The 13,809-nt window shown below is 39.9% G+C and overlaps 1 protein-coding gene across 3 annotated transcripts in view; it reads right to left on the bottom strand.

Annotated features, from left to right (window-relative positions):
* TRIQK (triple QxxK/R motif containing) overlaps positions 1–13,809 on the bottom strand; it is an 84,736-nt gene that overhangs the window by 29,619 nt on the left and 41,308 nt on the right. For 2 of the 3 annotated variants that reach the window (XM_056112070.1, XM_056112079.1), the window contains one exon: positions 983–1,061. In XM_056112070.1, the coding sequence (XP_055968045.1) occupies positions 983–1,043 (61 nt within the window). In that variant the 5' untranslated portion in view covers positions 1,044–1,061. Of the gene's footprint in view, positions 1–982; positions 1,065–13,809 lie in introns of all 3 variants that reach the window. The other variant, XM_056112062.1, reaches the window with a different exon arrangement.

Below are 13,809 nucleotides of genomic sequence, written 5' to 3'. Positions count from 1 at the left end.
TCCAGGCTCTCACAGAGTCGGGGATAGGTGACCTCCCACCTCCCCCTGTTCTTCTGGAAGCCTGGCAGTCACGCCCAAGAACTGCCTCTGGCACCATCTAAGCTGATTAACAGCCAGGTCCCAGAGATTCACAAATAAATCTCAGAAGAGAGTGAAACTCTGCAGAGAAAGCTCTGCCCCCCAAATACACCTTCCCGTTAAAAATTTAACTCCAGATATATCACCTTATTCAAAATTTTAGAATTCCTGGAGCATGTAGTAGCATGATATCTCCTACTCTATACCACAGATGTAACATTAGGTAGAATATAATGTATGAGGCAACCTATCTCGATTAAAAAAATACATTATCATACAAGGATCAACCTGTAACAACACATTATTAATCTCTTATATAAGGGTTCAATGGCTCCAGGGTGAGATACAACAATCTTCACATACTTTCTTCTGAGGAAACCTTTTTGATCATTTTTAGAGAATTATTCATAACAAGCAATACAAAATAAATCATTTAGGGGCTGCTATTTGGGCAGGCTTGGGTGGTGGTTGGGAAAATTCAAAATAATGGCATTGGGAAGGTGTAATTGTGGGGTTAGTGCTGAAATATTTAAGGTAATAAATTACTGAGAACAACTTTCTAAAAATAAAATAAAATTTAAAAAAAGGGAAAAAGCAAAAACAAAGGCTCATAACAAAAAATGCTGACTACATAAAAACATCCAAACTTCAGAATAATAACAAAATATATTTTTAAATACTAATAAAAATCATAAGAACTTTGAAAAAACACTCAAGCACATAAAATGTCTTTCTTAACTGGCACGTAGGACACACTTATCTCTTCCTCTTGAAAACAATTATTATTCAAAGTTTGTAATGCATGCATGCTAGAAAAAAGTTATTTTCTCAATGTTATGCATAATTGCTTTTTTTTTTCAAATCTTAATTCACAGCAATATATCAAAGGGAATTCATCGCTTACCAATTTGCTTTCTGTACTGATCAACAGGAAGCTTTACAGTAGAGGCGTCTTTTCTACCCATCTTTGATCTCCAAAATGCCTGCTGCAAAGAAAGAAAATAATTATGGTGAAGTCTTTCAAAATCCAAAGGGCGATCTATAAACTTCAGGAATAATTTATCCCATAAAACTCATTTTTTTAAATCAATGGGTAAAAATGTCTTTGACTTACTCCCATTAGATCAGTAAAGAATGCAAAATTCTCTCAAATAAAATATCAAGGAGACAATTGTCAGTAATTAAATTTCCCAATCATTTGTTCTTGGTAACATTCATTTTATCAGGTACTATCAAGTCTTAATCAAACCACACTGTTAGGGAGAGCATTTTCTGTAAATGAGAAAACACTAAACATTAAAGAATTTTTTTAAATGTGCTATTAAAAACACTTAAAAATAAAAAAAAAATTGTGCTACTTATTTAAATTGGCTGTAATCATGTTCTAGGCAGTGTGTTTTTTTTTGGAGGGAGGAGGTTCTTTGGTTGGGATGTACCCAGCAGTGTTCAGGGTTTACTCCTCACCTTGTGTTCAGGGATTACTCTGGAAGTGCTCAAGAGACCTAATGGGGTGCCAGGGATCAAACCTGGATCGTTTGCACGCAAGGTAAGTACCCAACCCACTGTACTACTTCTCAAGCCCCTTGGCAGTATGTTGTTTTCAATTACCTACAATGCTACACAAAAAGTGAAAGGCTAAAATTTGAAACCAAGTAGTTCATATTTTGTTTTAAAAAATCATGACACTGAGGCTGGAGTGATAGCACAGCGGGTAGGGTATTTACTTTTGCACACAGTCAACCCAGGGTTGATTCCCAGCATCCCTTATGGTCCCCCAAGCACCACCAGGAGTAATTCCTGAGTGCAGAGCCAGGAATAACGCCTGAGCATCACTGGGTGTGATGCAAAAAAAAAAAAAAAAGAAATCATGACATAAAAAAATTAAATGAATTTGGGTTCTAATTCGTCTTTCCTCTAACATCTCCTGATACTCTCATGCATGCATTGTATACAGAGCACATCTCAGGCATATGGTATATGATTTACTAATAGTCTCATATATGCTACATTATATATGTAAACCATTTACTAGGGCTGGAGCGATAGTACAGCAGGTAAGGTGTTTGCCTTGCACACGGCCAACATGGCCTATCCGGGTTCGATTGCTCTGCCCCTCTCGGAGAGCCCAGCAAGCTACCGAGAGTATCTTGCCCTCACGGCAAAACCTGGCAAGCTCCCCGTGATGTATTCGATATGCCAAACACAGTAACAAGTCTCACAATTTGTTGAGAAAATATTTGCTCGAGTAAATCGATGAACAATGGGACGACAGTGCTACCATTTACTAATATTATCCCGCGTACATTATATGCATATATCAATTTATTTGTATTTCATTATATGCATATTATTTCAATCACAGCATATCTTACAAACCAATGGAAGTATCTATTATTTCCATAGATAGGAAGTAGCACTGTAGCACTGTCCTCCTGTTGTTCATAGATTTGCTCGAGCGGGCCCAGTAACGTCTCCATTGTGAGACTTGTTGGTATTGCTCCAGCTCATCAATGGATCAGTCTCATAATCAATGTCATACATTCTTTGAAATTGCATACAAGAATGGATCTGCAGAATATCATGGTGAGTGAAGTTAATCAGGCAGGATAGGAAGGACTGTGTCCTGACACAGAGTTAGACGCTATTTCCTAGCCTCGGTTCAACTGAGTTGCGATCTTGTCGATATAATATTAATGGAAATGACACGTGTCACTTTTAGACCCGAGCAAGAAATATTTGCAAGGAAAATCCTGCACTTCCTTTGCTTTTCCTATAAACTACAGTTCAAAGGAATCGCAGACAACACAAAGAGTCAGTAGTGGGTAAGCCTGCGAAAGAGGGAAGGACTCTAACTCAGCTGCGGCCAGAGTACTCCACTGAAGAAGAAACACATTCCAATATGACTGGGCCTCTGACTAATGGTGGGGTCTATTGCGGTCACCAGAGTGGTGCCTGGACATTGTCTTTCTTCACTGCTTCAAGTAAAAAGTGACAAGATAATGATGAGGCCGACGAAGAGTTAGCTACTTCACAAGCAAAAATAGAAGGGAACAGAGCCCACACCTCGGGGGCGAGCACGATTGGAAATGCCTGTTTCCAAGAGTTAAAAAAAAATGGAGCAAAACAAAGCAAAAACACAGCAAAGGAAAGCAACCGTGGACAGAAGCTAAGAGGGCTTCCCAGTACAAAGGCGCATTCAAAGTTCTAGATGTTTACAGAAACCTAGTGGGCGAACTATGGTCCTTTTGTTTTTCTTCTTTGAAGTTTTCATTAGTTTCATTAATATGGTTATGGACGGATGCAGGTTCTCAGCACTGAGGGGCAGTTACCGCACAGCAGCACTGTGTCACCTCTGAGCTCAGCTTCAACCCCACACCACCACCTCACCCCACGCCCCCACAGTTTGTGAATAAGTTAGGGGACCCAAGGCCCAGTTCTGACTCTATATTCCACAGATGCGTGACATCACCCTATATTTGTTCTCCCTCTCATCTATATAACTGGACATGATGACCTCTAGTCCAGTTTGCACTGTAGCCACTGTGGATATTCCTTCCCGACTGTAGCCAGTGGTGTCTAATAAATGGGAACTCACTATTAGGTAAAGAGAGAGAAATACAGGAAAGAAGGAAAGAAGGGAGGGAGGGAGGGAGGGAGGAAGGGAGGGAGGGAGGGAAGGAGGGAGGGAGGGAAAGAAGGGGGATAGGAGAGGGAGAAGCAAAAACAAAGAGGGAAAGAAAAGAAGAAGGAAGGAAGAAAGGAAGGAAGGAAGGAAGGAAGGAAGGAAGGAAGGAAGGAAGGAAGGAAGGAAGGAAGGAAGGAGAGAAAGAAAGGTAAGGTAGCAAGAGAGAGGGAGAGAATGAGGGAGAAAAGGAGGAAGAGAAGAAGAAAGAAAGAAAGAAAGAAAGAAAGAAAGAAAGAAAGAAAGAAAGAAAGAAAGAGAAAAGAAGGAAGGAAGAAAGAAAGAAAGAAAGAAAGAAAGAAAGAAAGAAAGAAAGAAAGAAGAGAGAAAGGTAAGAGAAAGAAAGGTAAGGTAGCAAGAGAGAGGGAGAGAATGAGGGAGAAAAGGAGGAAGAGAAGGAGAAGAAAGAAAGAGAGAGAGAAAGAAAGAAAGAAAGAAAGAAAGAAAGAAAGAGAAAAGAAGGAAGGAAGAAAGAAAGAAAGAAAGAAAGAAAGAAAGAAAGAAAGAAAGAAAGAAAGAAAGAAAGAAGAGAGAAAGGTAAGAGAAAGAAAGGTAAGAGCAAGAGAGAGGGAGACAATGAGGGAGAAAAGGAGGCAGAGAAGAAGAAAGAAACAAAGAGGGAAAGAAGGAGAGAAAGAAAAATATTTCTGAAACTATGTCTACGAAAGCGCACTGTGCTTACTGGCACGGGGATCTAGCTAGAAATGGTAAGATTACTAAAATTGGAGGAAAATGGATTAACAAGAAAACCAGACACTTGGTCTAAAAATGTCTGGGAAGAAAAACCAACCCTTCTGCCTCTCAAGTTGAACCAGCAGAGAGGCGCCAGCAAAGGAAGGCTGTAGATTCAGGATGCCCATCACAGGCGCGGCCAGGAAAGACCAGAGTAAGCACCTAAGCAAAAAACACCCACATCAGTAGGATGGGTTCTTGTGGGAGTTTCCTCTGCCAGCCCCACGCCTGCAGTGGGAGCCGCTATTCTCACTTCCCATGAGAGCGGGAACGTTCACTGCAGACAGGAACCACACATGCTCTACTTCACCAGCATTCGTTTATTTTTTGTTTCGTTTTGTTTGTGGGCCACACCTGGCCTTGCTCTGGTCTGACTCCTGGCTCCACACTCCGGGATCACTCCTGCCCGTGTTCAGGAAACCACCTGGGTCCACAGCCTGGAAGATGAGCCCCTTAACCCCTGTACTATCTCTCGGCCCCTGCTCGGCATGATTCATCAGTGATTTGGGGAGAGTGGGGAGCAGAGGTCACTTTCACAGCCTTCCCCTTGAGGGGTGCATACAGAAGTGAAGTCACTGTTGGATGCTAGATCCTGGCAGAGCACTGTTTTAGACTCTTCCAAATAGGGAAGTGGGGGGGAGTGTGATGCATATTCCATGGCCAAGAAGCAAATCAGGGGAAAAAAAATCTTTGCTACTCACTAAAATTCATGCTTCCCTACCGTTTCCCACCACACCCAATCCCTGTCAAACTTGGCTACTTTCCCTACTAGTATACCAGGTAAGGGCACGTGACTCAACACCGACTAATGGAATGTGACTACGTAAATGATTGTAACTTCTAAATCAGTCCACAAGAAAACTCTGTCTTATGTGTTCATTCAGCTAAAATAGAAATGACGCCAGAGTGGCAGGAGAATGAATACGATAAAGATGACAGAGTTTAGGGGATGGAGAGATCGCAGAGCGGGTAGGGAGTTTGCCTTGCATGTGACTGACCTGGGGCTGATCCCTGGGACCCCCGACAGCTCCCAGGTACCACCAGGAGAAAGTCCTGAGCACTGCGGGGCGTGACACCCCCCCAACCACAACAGCAAAATAGGCTACAGCGTGTATGACTGTTCTAAGATCTTCCTTATGAACATTCTAAAATTCTAAAATGTCAATTCCTTTAAAATTTGTTCACATAAAATTGCATTGCCTCTCCATATACTTGGTCACACAGCAGGACCATGGTAAGGGGCTAGAGAGTTACACGGGTTACCTTGCAAGTGGCAGATGCCAATTCTATTCCTGGCACCACTAATGGTCGCTGAGGACTGCCAGGACTGACCCCCAAGAAGCACAGAATCATGAGTAATCCCTGAGCATAAATTCAGAAAAAAAATCTATCTTTATTCAAAACAATTATAAATTCAGAAAAAAATCTATCTTTATTCAAAATAATTTCCAAATGCAATATTCAAAAATACAGAAAGAGAAATTATAAACTGTCACTGTCACTGTCCTCCTGTTTTTCATCGATTTGCTCAAGAGGGCCCAGTAAAAAAAAAATTATAAATTCAGAAAAAAATCTATCTTTACTCAAAATAATTGCCAAATGCAATATTATATTATTTTAAAATAGAGAAAGGTAAATTATCAAAAAATTATAAATGCAGGCTGGAGCGATAGCACAGTGGGTAGGGCATTTGTCTTGCAAACAACCAACCCACGTTCGACTCCTCCATCCCTCTTGGAAAGCCCACAAAGCTACCAAGAGTATCCCGCCTGCACAGCAGAGCCTGGCAAGCTCCCCGTGGCATATTCAATATGCCAAAAGCGTAACAGGTCTCATACTGGAGATGTTACTGGTGCCTGCTTGAGCAAATCGATGAGCAACGGGATGGGGGTGGGCAGTGCTACAGTGCTACTATTCAAAATAATTGCCAAATGCAATATTATATTATTTTAAAAGACAGAAAAGTAAATGTCAACAAATTTAAGTTTTTACCTTGTCCAACATGTATAACCATCCTTGAGACCTCAGAGAGAAACCAAAACATTACCTAATCCTATATCTTACCTGTTACAATTCAAATTTATTCTATTATTACAACAGCACAATTTGCATAGCTATCAATTTGCAGGGCGCTTTACACCTTAGTCCAGAAAAGGCATCACTCCATTTCAGAAGAGAATTTAGTCTAAATGAATAAATGTTATTCCCTCCACAACTTAGTTTTGTTCTATGCCTTCAAGGATATGCCCGATTCTTATAAACGAAATTATTAATGCACTTTATCAAAATGCCCATTCACAACACTTCCAGAAACTCCTTCTTGCTCACGTAAACCATCACACCAACAAAGATAATACTTTCCAAGACTTGTATTTAAACACTTTGTTACCTATAGCAAATTTAAAGTAAGACATCATTGAGACTGTCTCTTCCACAAAGTAAACTGGATTTACTTTTTTAAAATGTAAGTTAGGGATGTCAGAGACAGTACAGGGATTAAGGCACTTATCTTGGACACAGTCAGCCCCAGTCCAATTCCCAGTACTGCATATGGAAGTACCAAGAGTGATCTCTGAGCGCCAGCTAGGAATAAGCTCTAAATATTACTGGGTGCAGCCCCCAAACCAAATGCGAATAAAGCAAAATAAAACATATTTTAACTAATACTATACCAAAAGTGCTAAATCTAAATTTTCTAAGGGCCTATATGAAATGAGATGTATATACGTATATGCATTACACATACGTATACAGGTATATATTCAGAAATTCAGGAACTGAAAAAAAAATTCAACATGGGAGATGCATTAAAGAGTACAGTTTTAAATTTTTTCGCCAACTATTTTAGTGATAATCCTAATCCTTAATCAAAATTCAAAAGTATATAATTTATTATCTTTGAAAGTAGTTTACTCTGTGAGGAAAATAACATTTTACCAATGGTTGAGAGAGGAAAGAAAAAGAAAAAGCCTATAGTACACAGACATACACAAATGCCCCAATTTTATTAACGTTTATTAATTTCAACAAGCATGAGATGGTGGTAAATATTTCACTTTCTTAATAAACACATTGAGGTCATTTTAAATGATCTAAAGCGACCCATTAATGCGTTAGGTGCAAACTGTCAGAGTCTCACGTCTAGAACCTCTAAAACGTTCTGACTTTTCTTTGTTCTTCAAAGCCTTGCCGTGATCATCATTCATTTCAATTGCTTTCATGGTTAGCTAGCAAACTCCCAAGAAATCCAGAGAGACAGTAGCAAGTACAGTCGCAATTTCTAATAAGACAGCTATTTGCATACTGAGATCAGCCACAATTTAAAACGTGTTGTGATAGATGTGGAAAGGGAATAGCAGATTTATATTAGTATGTACAATATCAAGATTGTTTTCACAATTTAATTCCTTGGAGATTACATCTCATCACCTTCTTTTATAAAGAACGCTGCATTCCCTGAGGAACTAACTTGCCCTGAGATCAGCTAAACTCTAAAATATGGATTAATAAGTTAATATTTATTATTTATGAATTTTGCTGTAGGAATAATTTCAAATTAAATCATCAGAGAAGTTTTAACATTCTTGAAACGTGATACATATTTAAGGGAGAAAATGCTAATTTTTCAATACTTAAATTGCATATTAAAATCATTCAAAAACATTTTAATTAAGACTTTACATTATTTACAACTTTAAGATTAAAGATAATGTTTTTGTTTTTAGACTCCTTTCCAAACTTCAATTCTGCACGGCAATCCTGCCACACACATTTTTTAAGCATAATACATGACCTTTAAAAACAAACAAAGGTAGTTTTTTCATAAATGTAATCACATTCCAAGTGAGTTTTTTACTGCTCATTTATATCTTTTTTTTATGAAATCCAGAAAGAACAAGTAAAGAAATAAGAAACGTGAAGTCTTCGCATATGTCTCTGCTTCCAGAAAAAGCATTCAATCCAGACTGTGACATTTAAATATAGATCAAAACACAGGTTATTAAAAAATTCAACCCATGACCACAGGGGAAGAATTTATCTTGGTTCTTAAGGCTTAAAATAAAGATGCTGGACTAGAGTGAAACTAGGGTGCTTGCTTTGTACCTGGCCGACCTGGATTTGAAACCCAGCGGTCCATATGGTTCCAAGCCCACCAGCTGAACCCTGAGCACGAAGCAAGGAATGGGACCTGAGCACAGCTGGGTGTGGTCCACAAAAACAGAAAGAGAAAAAAAAGAAAAGAAAGAAAGAAAAATAAAAAGAAAGAAATATCCTTACTTAAACACAAACTGGTATATACACAGGAAAGATATTTGATTATGACCGGATCAAAAAGTCAATCATGAAAACATATATAAAGTAGCACATAAAGGAGATATATGTCTATGTTTTTAAGGTGAATTCATTATTTTCAGAGCAACATTCTAAAAGCTCAACTCTATTCGTGGAATTGGTACACTTAAAGCATTCAAATGATGGCTGATTTTCTAGAAGAAAGCAAAAATCCAGAAAGTTAAAAAAAAAATCATCCAAATCCACAGATCTTGAAGATATAGGCCTTTAGAGAGGGGGGGAAGACTCCCTACCAAAAATAACAGAAATCAACCCAATAGTCCCTGGGCTCATGGCAGTTTATAAGAGAGAACATCTGACCATCCAACACCCTGGTTTCGGAAAATAAGTGGCCGGGGCCCTGTGATGCTCAGGAGGGGACAGGGAAGCCGTTGGTCCAGCACCCCTCAGTGACGCAGACTGGACCAATGAGACCTGGACACAGCACTGCAGGGCAGGCAGCGGGGGCTCCCGGCCCCAGGACAGGAAAGACACGTGTGACTTCCACGCCTGGGTGCTCCCACGCGACTCGGAATACTGGTCACGGGGGCAGACAGTGGAGTCCCTGGATCGGATTTTTTTTAGCCAATACCCCCCCCCCCCAATACATGTTTAAAGCATATTTTCCAAAGAAAATGCTGAGGCTAAACGACTTCATCTCTTTCCCTTTGGAATTGGCAATCGAAATGCTCCGATTTTCTCACTTCCCAGCCCAGCAGAGGCCTCGCCGTGGCCGTACTGTTCTGTGAGTCAGTCCAACAGGGAGCATGGTCTGGGTTTTCAGGACGTGGAAGTTTCTAGAGCACTGGAAGACTAGTTCAGAGAGGAGGAGAAACTGCAAAGGTGAGGATTATAGATAGACAAAGGTCCCCAGGATTGCAACAGACCTGACACAGGTGAAGCCTCCCCCACTTCTCCCTCACCCTGTGACTCATAAGCATCTACGCCATCATCTTAGCAAACAAAGCCCACCAGGAGCTCAGGCCCTGTAGAAGAACACTTGGAAGATTCTCCGAGACTGAGACCCCTCTCACCCCTTTATCAGAAATCCAGGTTAGCCTACCACTGGAGAACTTCCAGCGGAAGTAGATTAGCACAGAATGCCTGCTGAGCCCAGAGAGAGAAAAGCATTGATCACAAGGAAAGAGCAAAAGAGGATTTCTCATTATCCACCCACCGAGAGATTAAGGAACCCACAGAGAGCCCAGCCCGATCCACCTTAGACCCAAACGCCTTAGGAAGCAGAGTAGAATGTCACACCTCGAGTCCACGGCTCCCACCGGAAAAGCAAAGCAAATGCAAAGAAAAGGAAAGGAAAGTTATCATGACACATAACTCAGATGTCAATGTTAGTGGCATGAAATTCTATTAGTCAGTGGATTTAAAATACCTAATATAAAGAAAGTAAAAGCTGGGGTTGGAGAGACAGTACAGGAAGTAAGACAAACTGCCTTGCATACCGCTGACCCCAGTCTGATTCCCAGCACCGAGCACCACCAAGAGTTACTCCAACGAGAGAGAGAGAGAGAGAGAGAGAGAGAGAGAGAGAGAGAGAGAGAGAGAGATCAATAATACACTAACATAAAATGAAATAATAATCAAATAAGAAACGAATTATAGGAGTGGAAGGGGTTCTTACCAAAGAGACTGAAACTAGAAATAAAAAAGAAAGAAAAGACAGAGGCCTGAGTGACAGCAGAGTGGGTTCGATCCCTGGCACCAAATTTGGTCCCCTGAACCCTGCCAGGAATGTTCCCAGAGCACAGAGGCCAGGAGTAATCCTGAGTAACAACAAGCTGTGGCCCAAAAATTAAAAAGAAAAACAAAAATCAAAAGATGCATATGAAAAAATACAAAGGATAAAATTTAAACCTTCATGAAAAGCATAACAGGCTCAATCTTGCAGAATAAGTGAAACTGAAGATAAAATTCAGTCAAGACTCAGACGGAGGAGAAAAAAGGAAAATTTAGAAAACCAATAATCCCTTTGATGTCTACCAGAATTCAGGATGAAAGAAAAATATAACAGGTATAACAAAAACTGAAGAAGGAAGCAAAGAGTCTAGTAGAGAGAGAGAGACAGAGACAGAGACAAAGAGACAGAGGTACTTGAGAACTTCCTGATCCAAAAGACAAATCTGTAACACCCAAATATGAAATGCAAATGTCTTTTCTGTGGAATACGGCAATGGAATTTTAGTAACAATTATCTAGAGAGAGAGAGAGAGAGATTAACTTAAATCCCTAAAATTCCATAATATTGTAGTTAATAAAAAGTCACTGAAAAAATTTAAATTTAAAAGAAAAATAAGACACCATTATTCAATTGTCAAAAGAAAAAAACACTGGCGGCTAGGGAGAAAAATGGTATGTAGCATAAAAACAAGCAAGCTATTAACAAATTTCTCAGTTGGAAGTCTACAGACAAAGAGAAAACAAAATAACATATACATAATTCTAAAAGATAAAAACTTCCAGCCAAGAATACTCTACACTGTAATTATCATTATGATAGAAAAATAAAAGCATCCTCTTACTAATAAAGTTAATGGAGTTTATCACCATCAGACTACAACGTAAGAAATGTTGAAAGTCCCTTTACAGCAAACAAACAAACAAAAAGAATATAAAATCTTGAGTTTGGTTATAAAGAGTAATGAAAAATTAGAAACAGATAAGATGAAAATGAGACAACAAAACTTCAAATGGAAAGGAAGAATGGGATGGACTCTGTTTAGTTTAAAGAGAAGCTTATAAAAATACACAAAAATAATTCTCTGAGGGGGGAGAGAGAGAGAAGGGTGGGGAAGAGAGAGAGAGAGAGAGAGAGAGAGAGAGAGAGAGAGAGAGAGAAAGAGAGAGAAGGAAAATGCTCTTCATAGAGGCAGACTGGCAGTAATGGTTGGGGGGGGTGGAGAGAGGGAAACTGAGGACACCGGTGGTGGGAAATGTACACTGGAAAAGGAATGGGTGTTGGAACATGATTTGATTGAAACCCAATCATGAGTAACTGCAACTGTGTATCTGTGTATCTGTAACTGTGTATCTCACAGAGATCCAATAAAAAATAAAATAAAATAATTCCCTTAGACACATAAATTTTACGGAGTCAAACTTCATGACCAACACAAAACGAAAATATGCACCAGAACATTTAGAAGAAAGAGTGAAGAAATTAAGAGCGTCACCTGGGAAAACAATCCAAAGAAAAGGGCAGGTAGAAACTCGAGGGAAAAAAAGAAACAGCAGAAACACAAAACAATCAGAAAATAAGAAACCATGAGGGTAATCAACCTCTATGTATCAAAAATCACCCCAAATGTAGATAATCTGAACCCACACCAATCAAAAGATAGGGAGGCTGTATGGATAAAAATAATAATAATTTAAAAACCCAGGATCCATCTGCATAAAAGAAACTCATGTACTATATTAAGGCAAATTCAGATTCTTTGTGGCCATCTAGAGTAAGGTACTTAAAGGCAGTAACAGAGCCAAAGGCAGGCATAACAGAGCTGACATCACTATACATAACAACTACTTCCACAAGCCAGCGCCATAAACACAGTGAGTGAAACACTATTAACTACTGAAAAAGGTTGTCACACCTTCCAGGACAACATGGACAGAGTTTAAGGACATCATCCTATGCATAATAAGTCAGAAGTGAAAGACAATTACCAAATGCTTACACTCAAAGGAGAATATAAATAAAGCAAGTGAAGTGGCAAGAAAAAACAACAAAAACAATTCTTAGAAATGTGGTTACCAGAGGAGAATGGGATGTGAGTGAGAGGAGAGCCATACGTGGAGGCATCGCTTTGCTCGTGTGATGCTGTGGGTGGTGGCACAGGTGCTTGGGGAGGCTGGGGTTTGGCTGCATGAACACAGACCCACCAGCTTTCTCGAGCACAGGGCACCCTAGACCCTCCGCTAGGGCTGCTGGTCTCCATGCCCAGAATTGTCACTGCAGCTGCGATGAGGCCTCGGGGTAAGAAAGGAAGTCAGTCCCCATCTCCACTTGGATTTAGGCTCTTTGTGTTTTAGCACAGAGAAGAATTCCTGGGTGGGAGAGAGAGTGAGAAGACAGATTACCGAGAAAGGTGACCAACTTTACAGAGAATGGGAGTGGACTTAAAGGGAAGAGGAAGAGAGATAGGGTGTGTGGAGAGGAGAAGACAGGGAAGAAAGGGCCAGGAGGGCGCAGGGGGGAGGGGAGGAGAGGAGAGGGGAAGAAAGGAGGGCTGAGAGGGGGTGAGGGAGGAGGTCTGAATACCTGCAACCGAGGAAAGGAAACAGATTCAGAACGTACAGAGAAAAGATAGTAAACATAACAAAAGAAGGTCAAATTCTTGTGAAAAGAAATTTCACATCTATATATTATAGACAAATACACGACAAAGTTCATAATGCTAATAGTAATCATCAGAATACGAAATACAATTAGAACTGAGATGTTAGAACTCTAAGGAAGATTTCCTATCTAGAACACTGGCGGGTTGTGAAGAGAAATTCTCATGTATCACTGGTGGTCCTGTAAAAATCACACAAGCACTCTGAATCCTGGTACCTACTTATTAGGCCAGTGCTACTCCGAGGTGCTTACCTAAGAGAGACAAAGGCATAGAGTCACCGGAAAAAAAAAAAAACCTGTTCAAAGATTCTTGTACCTGCTTTGCTAATTCAAAACTCAGCAACAGAAGAAACATTAAAGGGTATTGTAATAATACCAAAAATTAAAAAAACACACACTGAAACCTGCAACATGCATATGAATATTAAAACATTTATATTTTTATATTTATAAGTTTTATGTTTATAAATATTCATGTGCAGGGCAAAAGAAATGACACCCCCTTTGGCCCTCAATCAAATGTGCACTCATCAATGGTACACATGTTTGTAACACCATGTTCCAGGATCCAGTGGTCCTGTTTCTCTCCCTGGTACTCACACCTAACCACTCACCTCCTAAACACAGTTGA

This window comes from Sorex fumeus, unplaced genomic scaffold, assembly GCF_029834395.1.
Source record: "Sorex fumeus unplaced genomic scaffold, SorFum_2.1 ptg000002l, whole genome shotgun sequence".
Lineage (NCBI taxonomy): Eukaryota > Metazoa > Chordata > Mammalia > Eulipotyphla > Soricidae > Sorex > Sorex fumeus.
This window is presented reverse-complemented; position numbering and strand designations above follow the sequence as displayed.